General features: G+C 39.4%; 5 protein-coding genes across 8 annotated transcripts; 3 read left to right on the forward strand and 2 right to left on the reverse strand.

The window, feature by feature from the left end:
- Nucleotides 1-275: 275 nt before the first annotated feature.
- Nucleotides 276-3,929, reverse strand: LOC115632316 (nuclear distribution protein nudE homolog). Of its 3 annotated transcripts, none has more exons than XM_030529419.1 (7): nucleotides 3,828-3,925; nucleotides 3,184-3,485; nucleotides 2,962-3,115; nucleotides 2,629-2,902; nucleotides 2,351-2,569; nucleotides 1,824-1,915; nucleotides 276-663 (listed from the first exon to the last, which is right to left on the reverse strand). In XM_030529419.1, the coding sequence occupies exons 2-7, from the start codon at nucleotides 3,261-3,263 to the stop codon at nucleotides 601-603; spliced, it is 882 nt and encodes a 293-aa protein (XP_030385279.1). In that variant the 5' UTR covers nucleotides 3,264-3,485; nucleotides 3,828-3,925; the 3' UTR covers nucleotides 276-600. The 3 variants fall into 3 exon arrangements, with proteins under 3 accessions (XP_030385279.1, XP_030385277.1, XP_030385278.1); XM_030529417.1 differs by lacking the exon at nucleotides 276-663 and adding an exon at nucleotides 1,226-1,691 and having other exon boundaries at nucleotides 3,828-3,929; XM_030529418.1 differs by lacking the exons at nucleotides 276-663; nucleotides 3,828-3,925 and adding exons at nucleotides 1,226-1,691; nucleotides 3,639-3,654.
- Nucleotides 3,930-4,492: 563 nt separating this feature from the next.
- On the forward strand, nucleotides 4,493-7,613 carry LOC115632318 (type I phosphatidylinositol 4,5-bisphosphate 4-phosphatase-A). Of its 2 annotated transcripts, none has more exons than XM_030529420.1 (6): nucleotides 4,493-4,631; nucleotides 4,977-5,247; nucleotides 6,319-6,494; nucleotides 6,556-6,765; nucleotides 7,190-7,354; nucleotides 7,428-7,613. In XM_030529420.1, exons 2-6 carry the CDS (start codon nucleotides 5,127-5,129, stop codon nucleotides 7,542-7,544), a joined length of 789 nt encoding a protein of 262 aa, XP_030385280.1. In that variant the 5' UTR covers nucleotides 4,493-4,631; nucleotides 4,977-5,126; the 3' UTR covers nucleotides 7,545-7,613. The 2 variants fall into 2 exon arrangements, with proteins under 2 accessions (XP_030385280.1, XP_030385281.1); XM_030529421.1 differs by lacking the exon at nucleotides 4,493-4,631 and adding an exon at nucleotides 4,838-4,857.
- A 3,110-nt stretch (nucleotides 7,614-10,723) lies between these two features.
- Nucleotides 10,724-11,795, forward strand: LOC115632947 (protein LSM12 homolog B). The gene is made up of 3 exons (XM_030530243.1): nucleotides 10,724-10,833; nucleotides 10,911-11,291; nucleotides 11,356-11,795. The coding sequence occupies exons 2-3, from the start codon at nucleotides 10,989-10,991 to the stop codon at nucleotides 11,668-11,670; spliced, it is 618 nt and encodes a 205-aa protein (XP_030386103.1). The 5' UTR covers nucleotides 10,724-10,833; nucleotides 10,911-10,988; the 3' UTR covers nucleotides 11,671-11,795.
- Nucleotides 11,796-11,879: 84 nt separating this feature from the next.
- On the forward strand, nucleotides 11,880-13,162 carry LOC115632527. Its single transcript, XM_030529724.1, has 2 exons — nucleotides 11,880-12,088; nucleotides 12,971-13,162. The coding sequence occupies exons 1-2, from the start codon at nucleotides 11,880-11,882 to the stop codon at nucleotides 13,110-13,112; spliced, it is 351 nt and encodes a 116-aa protein (XP_030385584.1). The 3' UTR covers nucleotides 13,113-13,162.
- LOC115632526 (calpain-B) lies at nucleotides 13,151-16,873 on the reverse strand. The gene is made up of 2 exons (XM_030529723.1): nucleotides 15,556-16,873; nucleotides 13,151-15,497 (listed from the first exon to the last, which is right to left on the reverse strand). Exons 1-2 carry the CDS (start codon nucleotides 16,775-16,777, stop codon nucleotides 13,939-13,941), a joined length of 2,781 nt encoding a protein of 926 aa, XP_030385583.1. The 5' UTR covers nucleotides 16,778-16,873; the 3' UTR covers nucleotides 13,151-13,938.
- Nucleotides 16,874-17,446: the final 573 nt, after the last annotated feature.

Here is a 17,446-nt window from a genome sequence, read left to right on the forward strand (position 1 = left end):
TCCTACACTTATGTTCGTTTTTGTCATTAAGTATTCTACAAACTAATTACATTTCATGTATGCCGCTACTAAGCTCCCATAATCCATTATAATTAAACATTATATACCTCACTGCTTAACATCTCTAACATCAAGTTTTATAATTTGTTTGCTAATTAGAATTGTCAACAAATTGACTTAAAATAGTTCGCATACAACTATTGCCTAGTCTATGAATAAGGCGGCATCCACAGGCTGTAGTTGGAGCTCCGATAGCAACAAACAAACCAAAAACATACACATCGTATCGCAAATTGTGTTTCTTCACAAATCAAATAAATAAAACACAAATATATAATTAAGAAACTAATTGGCGCCAACCTTAACTTCAACTCCAACGCCTGGCAAACACAAAGTTAAGAAGGATGCATGAGATGAAGAACAGGAAGCAATGCCTGCTTTGTGTGGTTAGATATTTGGCGGCCAGTGCTACTCCAATAGCCGTAAGCTGCTCGCCTCAGAATCCAACGGCGCGCCTGCGACGACCATTGAACTGCAGCTGTGCCCAGTCATATGTTGTACTGTTTGCTGTTGTTGTTGGTGGTGGTGTTGTGGTTGTTGTCATTGCCGCGGCCCCACCGGCGCCGCGTGCTCGCGATAAGTCTTCAGCTTCGTCTCTATAGCCTGCAAGAGATAACAATAAAATAATTAGGGGTGTAGCCACAAAACAAAAAATGCAGAAAAACATATTGCATTTCTATCAGAATTAGATATTATCTTTTTCTAAAAGCTTTCCATACGATTTCAACATTTGAACAAAAGTTCGCAAATAATTTGCGAATAGTGTTTTAACTTTTTAGTAATTAAAACAGTATAACCATTTCAAATTCACTTTTTAGCATTTCCAATTCAATTGCGAATTCGTTGCTAACAAATAGTAAAGTATATTAAGCCTCATTTCATTTCCGAATTCGATTCCGCAATTATACAAAATTTAATGTGAATGTAATTTTAAAAAAAGTGAAAGCGAGGCAGCAACCAAAATAATTTCTGTTATTAATTTTGCGTCAAAAGAATTTAGTCTTTTATATATATTATACTACTTTAAATGTAGCAATCTGATGGAAAAAATATATTTAAGAACTTAATTTTTAATGCCCACTATGCCTTAGGCATACAAAATGCATTTTCGAAACTGACTGGTTAAACGATTCTATATAATAAACAATAAATAATAAACAAATAATTATGGAATTAAATGTACAAATTCGTATTTATTAACCAAAAAACATTAATAAATGCAAAGCAAAATGTTAAAAAGAAATGGATTTGCGTGTCAATTAATGCGCTGGCGATGCGGGCGACGCTGCTAGGATAACAGCCTCCGTATTAATGCCAGCACTCTCATTGACATTTCTCAGACGTTCTGCGAAACGCTTAAAAATGTTTGTGCCAAAATTTAGGCTTGACAAGCTACTTCGATTCAGTGAAGTATTGCTGTCTGTCATCGGACTATTGCTGGCGCTGCACTCGCTGTTGGGCGTGATGGGCATGGCTATGTTTGTGTTTGTTGCAAATGAAAAATTGTTGCTGCCACCGAACGCACGCCTAAAGAGACTAGAGGACGATTCGCTGACTGGCGATGTTGCTGTCGCCCGCTCGCAAGCACAGCGAAACTTTTCACATTCAGTGCATACTAAGGCTTTATCCCACTATAAAAGAACATATGGAGAAACAACAGTTGTACAGAAAAAAACACAAGAAACACAAAATATACAAACACAACTTATTGAAGTGGGTGAGAATAGGAAATGGTTGGGAATTAATGTTTCCGAGCTACTTACGTTCAATTTTCTTAACATGTCGGCCACAATGTTGAGCGCTGTTGCACGAGAACTTGGATTCATGGCGTTGCCATTGATTAGATTTTCGGGATCTGCAAAAGGGGGAGCACACACAAAATGGTTAGTTTATAGAAAAAACAAAAGCTTTAGTTTAGTTTATAACTACAAACGCACACAAAACATAAAAACATGGCTTAGATATCTACAAGAAATGGTGCAAAATTAATTTTGGTTGGTTTGGGGCTTAAATTTAATGTCTTACAAAACAAAAACATACAAAATCAAATAAAATTTTCTGACAATGGCATTAAACGTAACAGCCATAAATAAAAATTAAAAAGAAAAAAACCTTATCTATACTTAAAAAATGTGTGTACCTATTAGTTTACGAAAATGGCTGAGAATGAGACACAAATACATATAAAACTGGATGATAATGTGGAATTATTTACAATGCTTAACGCGTCGAGATAATCGGGTAAATTTTAGGGCGCGCTTAGTTCTTTTAAGTGACTTTAAAATCTTACTTTTAAGCGAGTGCTGTTGATTATATTCGTTTTTATTAGCTATAGTGCTGTTTAGTGCAATAACGCTGGTGGCCTTCATGGCGGCATCGTGCTGCATTATATCGCCATTGGCTACAATGCCATTGGGCAAGGAGGCGGATGAGTTCATGGAGCTGTTGGCCGCTGCTGTTCCATTTGCGGGTGTATAACGTGACTTTACATTTAGCTCTTGCTTTAAATCTGCAATAGCCCCAAGATTATAAATAGATAAATCATGTAATAAACATTGGAATGCTTACCACGCGTTTCTTCCATTAACCGCTGCAGCTTCTCCTGTAAAACCTCCTTCTCGTCCACCTCCATCTCGAGCAGGGCATTCTTTTCATAGGCTTTGTCTAACATATTCTCAAAGTCTACTATGCTCTCATTTAGAATACGATGCGCACGTTCAAGGTCATCGTTTTTCTGCTCCAACTGCCGTAGATATTCTCGCATGGAATCACGATCTTTTTTAACCGTGTCCAGCTGTTTCTCTAGATTTGACATTTCAATGCCGTGTGAGTCCAGCTTGAGCTGTACTTAATTTATTAATCTTCTGGTTCATTTTTATTTTATTTTAATCACACACATACCTTTAAGGACTCGTTTTCTTTTTCTATCATATTAAGCTTGGCTCTGAGATCTTTAATAATACTCTGTTTCTGCTCCAGAGTGGCGTCCATTTCAGCCTCCATTTCGCGTGACTGTTCCACATATTCATCGAACTCCTGCTTTACGTCTGTCCATCTATGTTAGATTCGTATATATTTTTATATCCTTATGTACACATTAGTAAAAAACATTGAAAGTCTTACTCTTTGTGGTAGAGCTTGGAACGCTCTTTCCAATATCTACACTCATCCTCGACACTGTTGAACATTGGTGGGGACTCCATTTTCTGCGCTGAATTTGTTGTGTACTTATCGGTGGTCAAAATGAATTTGAATGTTTTCGTTCGTTTCTATTCTCGAATGTTTTACTACTTTGAATCTTTTTTCAAAACGGCTGATTGGATGGTGATGGTGCGTGTGTTGATTTTATTGTTGTTTTTGTGCTTCTATCGCTTTTAATACCAGTAGTTAAAAATGTAGAAAACACAGATATGGAAGTGAATGATCTGAAAATGGAATTGTCGGAAAAATCAATTAGAAAACAGGTGTTCTCCACATTCTCGCTTTGTTGTTTGGCGCCCATATATGGTTCTGCACGCTGCCCAGATTTGTAAACATATTTGACGTCGTCGCTTCCACCATTTACTGCTTTCCCGTACCTTTGCCAATAACAACAAAAACAACAGCTATGATAGTGCTAAGCAGCGCCAAGCGAAACTACGACGAAGTTTCCCATACAACGCATGCGAAAATGAAATCATCACGAACTTTTGCTTCAATTTTCTATCCAATTCGCGCAGCATTCATTGTTTTTTGATATGCCACACAGGCCTATACTATTAACTTACAGTTTTCAAATGTTTTGACTACGTTTAATTTAGTTTATTTACATAAAAATTGCATATGAATATTTCAATACGCGTAAAAACTGACCACTACTCCAAAATGCACACATCAATCTGCTGCCCTGGTATAGTGTTGGAAAACATGCTGCTGCAATCGAAAGTTGGCGTTCAATTCTACAAAAATGCAGTTGCATTTGAAATACAAATTACAATCTACGCTATTTGTGGCATCTACGTCTTTTTTTGGAAGCCCTGCACTTCTCCAAGGGTTGGGCCTTGAACATTATTGTGTTATTACGCCGGTCATCGCCGCTGCTCGCATCGGAGATGTGAAAGTCTGTGTCCGTACTATCTGCAATAATTTGTGAGCTGTTGAACGTTAGATCGCGTGTTGCAATAGCCGATCCGTGCTCAGCTACTACAGTTCCGTCATACATCAAGGGCAGCGCATGAAATGCGGCACTTTGTGTTAATTGGCGGGTCTTTCTCAATCTGCGACGCGAACTTTGGTTGATACGGTGTGTTTCAATGTCACTTGAACTGCCATCGTCATGTATGGGAGTTGGACTGTTGTTATTTGATAGTTCGCTATTGTTTGGGTGTATTCGCTCCTCGACTGTCAATTGTCTGCTCGTTTTGGCCATTTTTAGGCGGCGGGTGCGGTCTACAATCTGCCATCTAATACCAGCTGACAACTCTACATGGGAACTATGCACGCGGGCTTACAACACTGCAGCTTACTAGTTCACACAAGTGGGCATCACCGTTTCTAGCTACGCTGTGCTGGTACAATTCAACAAAAATAAGGTAAAATATAGTAGGTTTACGGAAAAAAGTAATATGCAATCAACATTCAGAAGCTGGGGTGCATACATTCGTATAACATTTTAGGTGCTTGGCTTTTACAATCACGCACTGAAATGCATAAAAATTGATTACTAAGGCGCCTGCATCTGTACGTGGAAAAGGGAGGATTCCACATCTATTTCGCGAATGAGTGCAAGAGAGAAAAAAACAAATAGGAGAAAAACAAGTGAATGAGAAACAAAGAGCATATTATTCGCCGCATTACAGGCATATTTATTAAGTGTAAAAATCAAATCCAATAATATTAAATCAAATTTCGTTTTCCACTCCCATTTATATTTCCAGTTGAAGCATTTGCGTTGCGGCTCAGGCTAAGCAATTAACAGAAATTTGGGTCGGTCGGTCGTACTGTTACTACCACTATTAACGGAAGTTGCGAGGCAAAAGTGCAACAACAGCAGCTTATAAAGAAGAGCAACAACAGCAAAAAACAGCATGGCTGATCCCGAAAGACAAAGCCTGATCAACAAGGAGGAGCCGATGTACAATTCCTCCTCGGCTGTGGATGAAGGAACCGAGAAGCCAGGGAGCAGTGCTGCAGCCAATAATGACGATGGTGCGTTATTTGTAGAGATTTGATTTTATATCGCTATAGAGGGCGGGGGCGATGTCAGCAACATAGGTGTGCATGCAGATGTGCGTGTGATGTGCGGGTGTGCCGGTATGTGCGCGCATTGGAAACCCAACAAGTGTGCGCCCAACTCGACAACAACAACTCTGATTTGAAGTTGTCCGCGATTAGTAGTTGTATGTTTCTTGTTTAGATTTTTCACACTTTCCTAAACTCTGAGTCATGCTCCATAAGAGAGCAACTTCGACCACCACCCCCCACTTCATCACATAATTCCGCCCGCCCAGCACTTCGCATTGGTAACAGAAACCCTAACCAAAAAAAGAAGAAAAACACGCATTCACATTCATTGTTTTGTTTATGGTTTCGTATCTCTGTAGAGTGCCGTACAGCTGTTTCAATCTTTTGTTTTTACGTGACTCATATGCCTGTTTAACCGTTATCGCTGCTACAAGACCCAGCCATCCCCTCCCGAAACTGATGCAAAGCAATGCCAATGGAGTGACAAACCTGATCAGTGCCAAGCGCATATCACAATCCGGCCAGCCCTTTGACTGCACCGCTATTTATAGCCAAAGATTCTTGCACAAAGTTTGAACTTGTTTGCCTTCAGTTTTCGCGCTGCTTTATTGATCGAACGCTGTAAGAAATGTGGCACAAATGCATCATTCTAATGACTGTGGTCGGTTGGACAGACAGGCGCGTTGCATTCATGCGCCCAAACATTGACCCACTTACATTTATCAACCCCACAGCCTACAGCCCGCAACCCACACTATCAAAGCTCGCCTTGAGGCGGAGGCTGCTGGGCTACAGAATCTGCAGTACAAGCATAGCGCTTCTTAAAGCAACATGTACTTGTTCTACACAAAAGGTTCAGGTCATCACCCCACATTAAAAAAAAAAAATCAACCTGCATTTATCATTGATGCCGGTACTTCGGTATTGCAAACAAATTTTTGAACTTCTTTACTTATAGTGTATCATCAGCAACAACTCCGAATTTATAACAAATTTTCATTCAATCCTTATTCATTGTACTATGACTTTTTCCAGGCACGGCAGCACAGTCGGTGCCCTTCATTGGTCCCGATGAACTGCCCCCACCGTATCAGCAGAGCAGTGGTACCGGCGTCCCGATGGTCACCTGTCGCGTCTGCCAAAATATGATCGACATTACGACCAAGCGTGAACAGCATGTGGTTAAGTGCACTCATTGCAATGAGGCCACTGTAAGTAATATCAATATTTATCTATATTCATACATATTTACCATCTCAATTGAAATTGCAGCCCATACGGAATGCACCGCCTGGCAAGAAGTACGTGCGTTGTCCATGCAATTGTCTGTTAATCTGCAAGAGCTCATCGCAACGCATCGCTTGTCCCAGGCCCAATTGTAAGCGCATCATCAATCTGGCACCAAGTCCCGTAACACCCCCCGTCCCCGCCATGCCGGGCATGTGCCGTGTTACCTGTGGTCATTGCTCGGACACATTTTTGGTAAGCAAGTCGTCAGCGGCAGTCAACATTTTTTAACAGCGTAACAACAGATTGGCAAGCTCTTCACCCGAAGGAAATGTATTGCGAGCATCGTGCTTTTTCTGCTTATCTACTTAGAGTTTCGATTGAAATTTACTATTTTTGCTTCGAACGTTTTTCTTCTTCATTTAAAACCACTAAGACCATATTCAGGATAGATGTAGGATGCAATTGTTTGACTATTTTCTAAAATGTGTGACATCCTACATGGATGTAACCAGAAGTGGAATCAATTCTATAGTCAATTGTCTCAAAATCGAATAGTATAGGGTATGCGCATAGTCGAATCAGGTCCAGCTCCTACACAGATTTTAAAACTTCTGCTTCAACTATTATATGGGCACTTTCTTATGAACGTACATTTTTTCCTTTCTTCACCGGATAGTTTAACACCTTTCACAATGCTCTGGCTCGCTGTCCACACTGCAGAAAAGTGTCGTCGGTGGGATCGCGTTTCGCCAACGGGCGCGGATCTCTGTTTGCCATTATGGCTGTGCTCTTCCTGATTGCGGGCATCGGCGTTACGGTTGGCACAGTTTCGTATGCAGCGGTAAGTTCGTTACATTTCATTCACGATTATTCAGATGTTAAATGTGAAATATATTTAATCTTTATCTTTGCAGGATCATGGCGGCATGTATATTCTTTATATTGCTTTGTTTTTTGTTGCCGCCAGCATGTTGGCACGTTCTGTTTACTATTTCCGCCTTAAAGTGAGCGCCATTGATGGGCCTATGTAAGAATATAGGGGCACCAGCTATAACGAAAGTGCATTGTTTTATTTTTATATTATACATACTATATACATATATATCATTCCTTTTGATATTAAAACACATAAACCCTCCTCCCTCACGTTGAATCATAAAGCAGCAACCAACAACAACAAATCAATATCCGAAGATATAGTAAATGCATATATAGATGGCCCACAACAGCAATAACAACAGAAAAATCTCATCAACTCTCTTTACAGTAAAAGCAGATAGAAAGAAAGAAAATTCATTTTTTATCGCATCTCGTAACGAATTATTCATGTTGAACAAATCTTTATAAATTTAATTTAGCAAAATCGTAAACCAAGCCCTATTTAAAGTGATTTTTAAATGCATATTTAAGATGTTAGTATAAACCTAATTACTAAAACTATAACATATTCTTAAAGAAATGGAAAACGCAAAATATTTCAAAAGCAAGAGCAAACAACAATTTAGTGTGTCATACACTTGCTAAAAGTAAATTAAAATAATTACGAAAAACTTAAAGTGCTAAAAAGGGAAAACTTACTGGCAGTTTGTCCAAACTCTAGATAATAGTAAAAGCCTTCTTTTAATTAGCTAAGCGCGATATTTTTTCTATTTCATACTCATTTATTGTACAGTTCTTTATGTTGCGCTAATTTATTGTCAAATTCGTTTTCTGTGTGTTCGTCCAATAAAATCGTTGATATTTATTCTCTGTGGGGCGCATATTCAAAATTTTATTTCAGCTATCTGTCCAAGGGCTTACTTCTATTTTGCTTTTATTATTATTAAAAAATACGTTTCCTTGATTTGCCATCGCAACAGAATTTATCGATGCACTTTTTTCAACATAATCTAGAACCGGAATATTGGCGTTAGAACTATATATACATACATACATATGTAATATGAAGAAAGGGTATGCTAATGCTAATAAACGTACATATGTACACACACATACATATTTACATATTAAATACAATTAATTATTAAATGTCTTTTGAGAAAAACAAAAGAAAGCGCTCATGTAAACCCATTTAGACAGCAAAAGCAAATGCTAATCAAGAACAACAACAACAAAAACAAACGAAAAACGGCAAATTCGTATATAGAAATTTACTTTTGAAACATATACTATATATACACAACATTTATATTTAGTACATAAAATTTATTAGCATACACTGTAAATAAAAATGAATAAACGAAAATAATAAACTGTGTATTGAAACAGTGCAAAAAACTGTTTCGGTGGTTAAGAGGGGTTTGTCATTGATAGTATATAGCTTGAAGATGTTTCGCATATCTAAAGTTTTAATTTAATAATTTTAATTTAATTTAATATTCCGAATCAGATTGCTTGGAACTTCGAAAGAGTGCTGAAGACTTGCAGGTTTTTAGGAACTCAAAAGCTATTTAAAGCTAAGAATTATTTTTTTGTAATTTAACAAAACTATACCTAATGTTTTGGAGCTCCTAAATCAGCTTTAAGGGTTATAGGACTTATAAAGTTATCTCTTTAATTTTCCAAAACTTAAAATGTCTTCATATTTGGAATGCTTAACACTCCGAAAGAGTATGACTTGCATATTTTTAGGAACTCAAAAGCTATCCCTAAAGTTGTCTTCATAGTTAAATACATTTTTTATAATTTGCAAAACAAAAACAATAAAATTTGAGGTTTAATTTGTTTACAAGGAAACTCTAAAAAAAAATGTTCTTTTGTCTGTAATGTAAAAACTCTAAAAGCTATACACCTATTGACCTCAAATTTAAAGATATTGGAAATTCGGTCCCAGGATCTACTACGATTTACTAATCGCATCATCTTTGGATTATACAATCTTAATTCATTAGTTATCTGGGTCAAGGTATATAAGTGTTTCCGAAATTGTAATAACTTTTTTATGGATACTGTCATCTGCCAAAATTTGGTGAACGGTGATGAGAACCTTGAATGATGGGCAGTTTAATTACAATTAAAGTTATGTACATACATATATGCAATATCGGTAAACCTCAGTGTGTTGAAGAGCAAGATGAGTCCTGAAACTAAATTAATGAACGATAAAAAATAACAAAGTCACGCTACTGTGTCATAATAATTGATAAAGTAAGGCGTTGGAAATCACTATAAATCAGGGGAGTTTTTTGTAAGATTTTTAAGCTCATAAAAAGTGGTTACAAAAAGGCCAGGCACTGCCATAAAGAGAATTATATAGGACTTATGGGATATAAATCAAATACTAATTTGAGTTTATTGTGATATAGAGGTAGTGTGATAGTCAAAGAGTATATTTAACAAAGTATTTTTATTTGAAGTTAACCTCGACTAAAAGTTGTATATGTACAGGAAAATCAATCGACATACATATCTACAGGAAAATCAATCAACATATGCTGTGGTCAGATCATTGTTTTTGCAGAATTTTTATCGAATTTATCCCTCCTAAGAAGATGATTCTGTAATATAAACAGATGGTTTGTAACACGTCTTTCAGCATTATTTTTAATAAAAACTATCTTAGATCATCTTATTCTTCAGATGAAGACCCAATCCCAAAATCGGGGGACTGATTAGAAAAAGCTGGACTCGTAGATTCTGCGTACAGTCGTATTTTGTACAAATGCAGTAATTCTTTTAGTATTATTATAAAATCTATTAAAAATTTAAATGTTAGTTACCAAATAATTTTGTATATTAAGTGGTTTCAGCAGAAGTAGTTTCATTAGTATCTGTCGGATGGATTCCAAATAATAGGCAGCTATTTTACTATAATATACAAAAAATTTTACTAAAATGTTATTTGCACTTACCCTTCTGCATTTCTTCAAGGAATTGCGTCATGAAAAACAGTTAACCAACAGCTGATTTCCAGCTCATCAACAAATCGAACGAATCCTACAAGTCGCTGCAATTGCCTGTTGTGTAGTGTTAAAAAACACTAAAGTGATTATCTGAGGTATTTGTTATGTAAACAAAAAATAGTGAACTTACATACATACATATGTAATTTTTAAGGAAATGCGTTCGCTGACTGTTAGGAAAAGAAACAAACAATTATTTTAAAATATCAAGCTGTAATTAGTTTTGGTTCCCTGATTGTTGGCAGGACTTCGTACAGACAAAGCTGCGGGTACACGGTACCCTTTTAGATAGAAAAAGCTTCTGTTTTTTTTTTGGGTACATTCGGGACTTTTGGTGGATGCGAGATCTTTTCAAACACTGTCCACATGAATATATATTTTATTTCGCGCGCTATTTTAATTGGCGTGGGTTGAAAAGGTACGAGGAAGTTTAAAATTTGATAATTTAAGTCTAGCGAGCCTAACTTTTAAAGTAAAAGTAGTCAACTATTCCAGTAGGCCCAGAAATAGGCATCAATCCAGCTTTTCTAGGAAAGGATCGTTTTTAACGCATTATTTGTGCAAAACAAAAATATGTCGAGCACTCCGGTAGCCAATGCAATGATGCCGTGTTTCAATGTGGGCTCCATTGTGCGTTGCATTAGTTGTTTTGATGACGTCATAACTGGGGAGGTGACAGCCTTTGATCATAGTGTGAAGATGCTGATGCTGAAATGTCCTCGAACCGGCTTGGACAACACAACCGCCGTTGGGGATCAACAGAAACTGTGTCATATGTCTATTGTGAATCTATCACTGTGCAAGGAAGTGGAAATATTGGAAGAAGCTAAGCCGCCAGCGTCCCCGGAGACGCCAGCTCGTCTCAATTTGTCGCTCGTGAGTAAAATTTGAAGCAGTCTGCAATAAAACACAAGTTTGATAAAAATTTTTTAACCAACAGCTGCAACAACGTTTGTCCCACAATTTGGAGCAGCGTCGCTTATTTTTAAAAAGCTGCAATCCCCAGGCGAGTGCTGTGGGACAGGCTCTATACAGATACCTTTCGAAGCACTTTAGCAACAAGGACTTAAACTGGCTGGGTGCAGATATTCAAGTGCTTCAACAGGTGATAATCGGCTCGCCATATAATGCCAGCAATATAATCGTTTCGGATCCGGGCAAGTCGGAGAGATTGGCCCAATATCTAAGTCGCGTCATCGATAAGTTCCTAACACAGCCCGGGGCCCAGGCAATGGAAGATCAGCAAGAAAAGTAAACAAAATCGACACCATAGCAACTCACCCACACCCATGTGGTTGCTTTGTTTATCAACAAACAATAATACTCATATTCTACTATACATGTACATAAAAGAGCATTACTCTTCATTATCTGTCGTCTCAGCACACTTCCATTTTTTTTATAAACAATTCTAATCATTGTATTAGTGCCTTTTTCTCTCGAATATATTATATTCTCGTCAACATGGCTGATGACGAAGATAAACCAAAGAAACACACACTCGATTCGTTATTTCTGATATATTGCAATTTTAAGGTAATACCCACAGATCTGGAGAACGAGGAATATGATTGCATCTTGCTCTCCCAAGTCGATTGCTGGCTTGAACAGGCCAAGTTAATGCCCACGCCATTTACGCGCACACAAACTGGAATGATTTATATGCGCTACAAGTGAGTTTCTTTTCATTCCAGAACTGAGTGGGGTGGGAACTATACTGCATTATCATCATGAACGTGATCTCAGAACATTACACTTAGGTTTCAGGTAATTTTGAGCTTTACCGATCGAGATGGTGATGAAAGGTATTGAAACCCACTTTTAGAACATTTTATAAAAATATATTTCATCGAAAAGCAGGTCAAAAAAGTTTTAAATTCCCGCTCGATTCCGCGGTAAACGACATATTGACGGATTAACCGCTTAAAAGTTAGCAGTTATTTCAATATTGGCATAAGGTATAAACAAGTTTGTGCTTTTTTTATGGAAGTTGGTGGAGTTATTATAATACGAATCGCAAATACATTTCTGATGAAGCTTCATACATAAATTGATTTTAATATAGACATGAGCATTACTTAGTAAACTAAAATAGTGTAGAAAACAAAGAAAATCTCACAGAATTTTGTATTTATATGGGACGACTGACAAACCTGATACAAAGATAAAGATTAAACATGAATTAATATGATGTGAATCTAATTCATATGAATAGGGTTTTTTTTTATAAATATAAGCAATAGGGTACATTGTAAAGGTAATCTCTGAACCAGTGGCAAGATTTATTAACCGATTAACATCAAGAAATTATTTCAGTTTTGGTGGAAAAGAGCGGTTCCAAATTTGGGCGGATTGACCGGATTTTAAGTGAACTCTTCTACTAAGGAATATGATTTACGCTTTTCCCATTAACCAATAGCTATGAACAGCTTGAATGAGGAAATATTATAGACCAAGACTTTATTATTTACCTCTCAGAAACAGTACTTTTAGAATTTTCCAAATAATTGCATTTTTTATTTCATTGTTTTCATCATTAATCTCATCTTATTTAGAAAATGGCGCCTCGAATACGAAGACTTTTTGGAAATGCTGGCCCAATTGTGCTCCGACAACGAAATGAATCTGGACGAGGTTAAGGAACTGTTGATCGAGGCGGGTGTACCAAGTGGTGGTGAGATTGTCATTGTCAAATAGACCAAGTTCCGACGATAATAAAAATACATACAAAGGTGTGTGACAAAATATAGAATATTTATTTTAAGACAATAACAATTACACAAAGAATTTAATTGATTGCTGCGTTTGTTCGCTTTGCTCGACAGTTTTTTTTTAGTACCAATTGAACAAATATCAATATAGCAATTAGAGATTACGAAAATATACATATAAATATGCATCGGATATAAAAAAGGTGACGGCATAATACATACATACCATGTATGTATGAGCGTCAGATGAATATGTAAGCATTCTGATTAGCATTTCTGTTTATTTGTACTGATTCTTCAAACCCATTGCTTGGCAACTTAATGGAGAAGGGGGCATGTTGAATATTTGTATAAAGTGCTGTTACTCATGCCTCCAGCGATAAAATGCACGCAGATATATACTATATGTATGTATATATAATATATATACAATTGCATGCCATTCATATACTATGTGTATATGTTTATTTAGAGCACCACTGGGTATTAATTTTTTGTTGATTTTCGGGTTTTATCTTCACGTCAAGGTCGTTCTAATTACGAAGCGCTTGAATTCATATTTCCGGTTAATGTTGTGCGAATGTTTCGACATTTGATAAAGCTGTGTGTGTCATCCAATGCTGCTGATTTAATGACTTCAAAAGGTAGCTAATACCGGTCATGGTGATGCATTATTTTTTTTCTATTTCTCTCGATTTTACACAGCTTCCCAGTTTGTATGTATGTACAAGTATGTGGTTAAGTAAACGTGGCACTTATATATAGTTGTATTGTTAAATCGACGTAAATTAGCTTCAATTGCAACTGTCCAATTATGAGTATATAGTACGCTCGAGCCAATCATCCAAATTGAAGAATGCCGTATCTGAATTGTCCGTATCGCGCTCACGGAACATCTCAATGAAGGTCTTCACCTTAATGGCACACATGAGGAAATCATCGAATGGCACCTTTCCCTCACGCGATCCGTACCGATGTGCCAGAGCGTTAAGCAGCCGATTGTTCAAATGATAGCCCGCCGAGTTGAGGGCGCCGCGCAGATGGAAGCCATCAATGCTGCCGGTACGCCGGCTATCGTAGAGTTTGAAGACTGCCCGCCATTTGGCAATGTCCGTCAGCAGGGCCTCGAACTCTTCGAAACCCAGGCGACCGGAATGATCCTTGTCAAGCATGGCGACCATAGAGCGCACGGCATCCTTTGAGAAGCCTTCGCCACCCATAACATCGCGCATTGAATGATCCAAAATGCGCTTAAGCTCCTGCCAGTCTACCTCGCCGTCGTCGCCTGCAACGCTGTTGAACAGACGCTGTAAGGCAATGCGCTGAGGATCATCCTCCTCCTTGGGCGTGGGTGGCGGCAATGCAGGTGCAATGCGATCGTCTGTCTCGCCAAAGCCTACCGTATCGTCGTTCTCCTCCATATTGTTCATTGTTTCCGAGAAGACGCGTATGATGAACTCACCCTCCTCGTTGGGATCGAAAGTGGAGGGCACGATTAAATAATGGCCAGGCGGCAGCTTGAAACGCGCGCAAACTTCACGCGTATTGATGAAGTGGGGGGAACGTGCGACAGAGGCGCGGTACTTGAAGAAGTTCAGACCCTGCGGCTTCACCAGCAGATCCCTATCAGTCAAGTGGTAGATCGCAAAGCCAATGGTAAGGCAATCGATGCCCACATTTCGTTTGCTGCGACGGTTCTTTTGCATCAGCGCCACTATTACTGTGCACTTGCCATCATCGTCCTCCTCGTCGGGATCCTCCAGCGACACAATGTACTGGGGATTATGCCAGAATGTCTCCAAGAAGTTACGGCAACCGCCCGCCGTCACACCCGAAGTCCATTCGCCCTCGAACATGGACATCTCCCACTTGCGGCGCGATCTGTTTTCCTGTTCATCGGTGAGAGAGTCGGGCGACAAATTGCAAATCTCCACACGATCGAAATGATTGAGAAAGTCCTGGAAGGACATCCAGAATTCACCATCACGATCGAAGTTCAGACCAATCGATTCTTTCTGGTGATCCGGTATAAAACGCCATTCCGGCGAACTATCGCTCCACGGACCATTCCACTCAGCATCGTTGCCCCACGGATTCCGCATGCGTATCATCGGCAGCTTGCCCTGTCGATTTGGCGTTGCAATGTCCAGCATGCAGACCTTGGTAATAGAGTAAGCATGTCCGCGAATCAAACCCTCACGGGTCTCTGCCTCCAGCACATGTGGATCGGGCTCCAAGGAGCAGCCCATCATGGAACCGCGTTCCGAAGCCTTGATCATAATACTAAATAGATTTGGTGGAGCCTCCTTGATGTCATACCACTCCGTCACGCCACCCGTGAAGTCCTCCATAGCCTCGCATGTAGTACCGCCTGAAAATTTTAAAGCATTCATCATAATCTATCAATCGAATTCTTCATTAGAGCTTACCTTTCAATGCCTCGTAGGACCCGTGCAGCTTAGCGTATGCCTTCTCGAGCAGCGCGCTCCAGAACTCATTCTTTTCCGTCGAGTGCATGTAGATTAGTTCACCATGATAGGTCGGCAGGCGATCATCGATGACCACCTCGACCCATTTACCGTATTGCCAGAATTTGAAGTGGAAAATACCCGCATAGTTTTCCTGGAAATCCTGATCGGGCGGTATGACACGGAAAAAGAGATTCGCATCCTGCGTCAAATTGGCCGCAGCAGCCAAGAGCCAACAATCGCCGAGTTCGCCTTGTTGGACATCGAAACGCGAATAGCCCTCAACAAAGAATTGAGGATCGTCGACGATCTCACTGGGACGCAACCATTCGATGTAGCGATCGGGGCGTCGGGAAAACATCAGCGAATCGTTGTTGGCCGGAAAGTCGGGATCCTCAAAGAGTGTGCCATTCGACACACAGGAATCCCGCAAAGTAGCAAAATCCCCTCCACGCACGCTCTGCTGACGCGTGCTGGCCGCCTTGCGTCCTAGCCAGAACATATTCTCGTTCTCCGGCACCTTCATGCTGGTAAATGCCAACTCTGCCACACCCACAGACGGCTCCTCCTCGGGGGAGGGCGCACTTTCTGGTGGCGGCGCTGTCGGTGTGGGCAACGGCGGAAAACTGGGCATGGGCATTGGCATACCTCCACCCATTGGGTAACCAGCGCCAGTGGGTAGCGTTGGCAGCGTTGGGTAGAGTCCTGGCGTTTGGGGCTGTGGTGTAGTCGGCGCATAAGGCATTGGCATACTGGGTAAGCCCGGCATGGCTGCTAACGGTACTGTTGGATAAGGCAGCGAAGGAATCGCTCCACCACCACCATATGGCTGAGGCATCTGCGGATACGGCAACTGCGAATACGGTGCGGAACTTGGATATGGGGTTGAACTCGGATATGGCGCCGATGCTGGTGCTGTGGGCCCGCCCGTAAATGACGCATTTTGCGCGTGGGTTGTCTGTTTTACCACATATGGCATGCCACCAACCGAATCAGATGAGGGGTATGGTAGCGATGGGTATAGGCCTGTCTTCGGTTTGCTGTTCGCATTGCTGCCTCCGATGCCGCCGCCCTTGCCACGACCACTACCAACCTCATTTTCACTGTAGCCCAAGGCCGCAAGATTTACAAGTCCAATACCACTCGCACGATAATTTTTTGGGTAATTTTCAATGCTATACATATTTTTGTTTGTAATTCAATTATTAATGTCGTCTTCTTTTTCTAAACTAATGTCCACTTTCACACAAGAAGCGAGGCAACTCGCAGTCGTCCCAAAACTGCTGAGTCGAGTTGGAAAAATACGTTTTAAATGCGAGAAATATCCAAAAATAGCGAGTACCACTTTCGCAGAACAGATGATTCACATCCTTAACCCTTCTAAGGGCACACATTTTTTCCACCATAAATATTTCACCAGGAAATAAAAAACATGCTAGTGGAGAAAAACAGCTATACGAGTTGATATTTAACAGCGACTGTTAAAATTGGCAGCTGTTTTGCGATTTTTAATTTTAGTTTTATATTAAGTTCTACAAATACATTACATATTCGTTAAGTTGTATTTTAAAATTTGGAAGTAATTGTTTCTCAAATATTAAAAGCAAACATGTTTACTGAAAAACTAGGCAGTATCACTTCGAATTATTAATTTTGCTAATCAATCAATAAACGACTTTGGATTCTACATATGTATATGGAACAAGCAACATTTAAACAAATAAAAAAACGGACTTCGGATCTAATACAGTGAATACTTTTTATAGCCTGTGCCCAAAGGGTAAAAGGTTATATATATTATTGATCAGGATGACAAATCGAGTCGATATAGCCATGTCCATCTGTCTGTCTG

The sequence above is a fragment of the Scaptodrosophila lebanonensis genome, unplaced genomic scaffold, assembly GCF_003285725.1.
Source record: "Scaptodrosophila lebanonensis strain 11010-0011.00,11010-0021.00 unplaced genomic scaffold, SlebRS2 tig00001415-arrow-pilon, whole genome shotgun sequence".
NCBI classification, from domain to species: Eukaryota; Metazoa; Arthropoda; class Insecta; order Diptera; family Drosophilidae; genus Scaptodrosophila; species Scaptodrosophila lebanonensis.

Bases quoted from the DNA above. Each gene is read 5' to 3' on its own strand.
- LOC115632318 (XM_030529420.1), top strand. From the start codon at position 5,127: ATGGCTGATCCCGAAAGACAAAGCCTGATCAACAAGGAGGAGCCGATG. The intron at 6,495-6,555 runs GTAAGTAATATC...TTGAAATTGCAG, and splicing joins CTCATTGCAATGAGGCCACT to CCCATACGGAATGCACCGCC. The intron at 6,766-7,189 runs GTAAGCAAGTCG...TTCACCGGATAG, and splicing joins ATTGCTCGGACACATTTTTG to TTTAACACCTTTCACAATGC.
- LOC115632527 (XM_030529724.1), top strand. From the start codon at position 11,880: ATGGCTGATGACGAAGATAAACCAAAGAAACACACACTCGATTCGTTA. The intron at 12,089-12,970 runs GTGAGTTTCTTT...CATCTTATTTAG, and splicing joins ATGATTTATATGCGCTACAA to AAAATGGCGCCTCGAATACG.
- LOC115632316 (XM_030529417.1), bottom strand. From the start codon at position 3,263: ATGGAGTCCCCACCAATGTTCAACAGTGTCGAGGATGAGTGTAGATAT. The intron at 2,903-2,961 runs GTATGTGTGTGA...AATTAAGTACAG, and splicing joins AAGAAAACGAGTCCTTAAAG to CTCAAGCTGGACTCACACGG. The intron at 1,916-2,350 runs GTAAGATTTTAA...CCCCTTTTGCAG, and splicing joins TCAACAGCACTCGCTTAAAA to ATCCCGAAAATCTAATCAAT.
- LOC115632947 (XM_030530243.1), top strand. From the start codon at position 10,989: ATGTCGAGCACTCCGGTAGCCAATGCAATGATGCCGTGTTTCAATGTG. The intron at 11,292-11,355 runs GTGAGTAAAATT...TTTAACCAACAG, and splicing joins CTCGTCTCAATTTGTCGCTC to CTGCAACAACGTTTGTCCCA.
- LOC115632526 (XM_030529723.1), bottom strand. From the start codon at position 16,777: ATGTATAGCATTGAAAATTACCCAAAAAATTATCGTGCGAGTGGTATT. The intron at 15,498-15,555 runs GTAAGCTCTAAT...TAAAATTTTCAG, and splicing joins GTCCTACGAGGCATTGAAAG to GCGGTACTACATGCGAGGCT.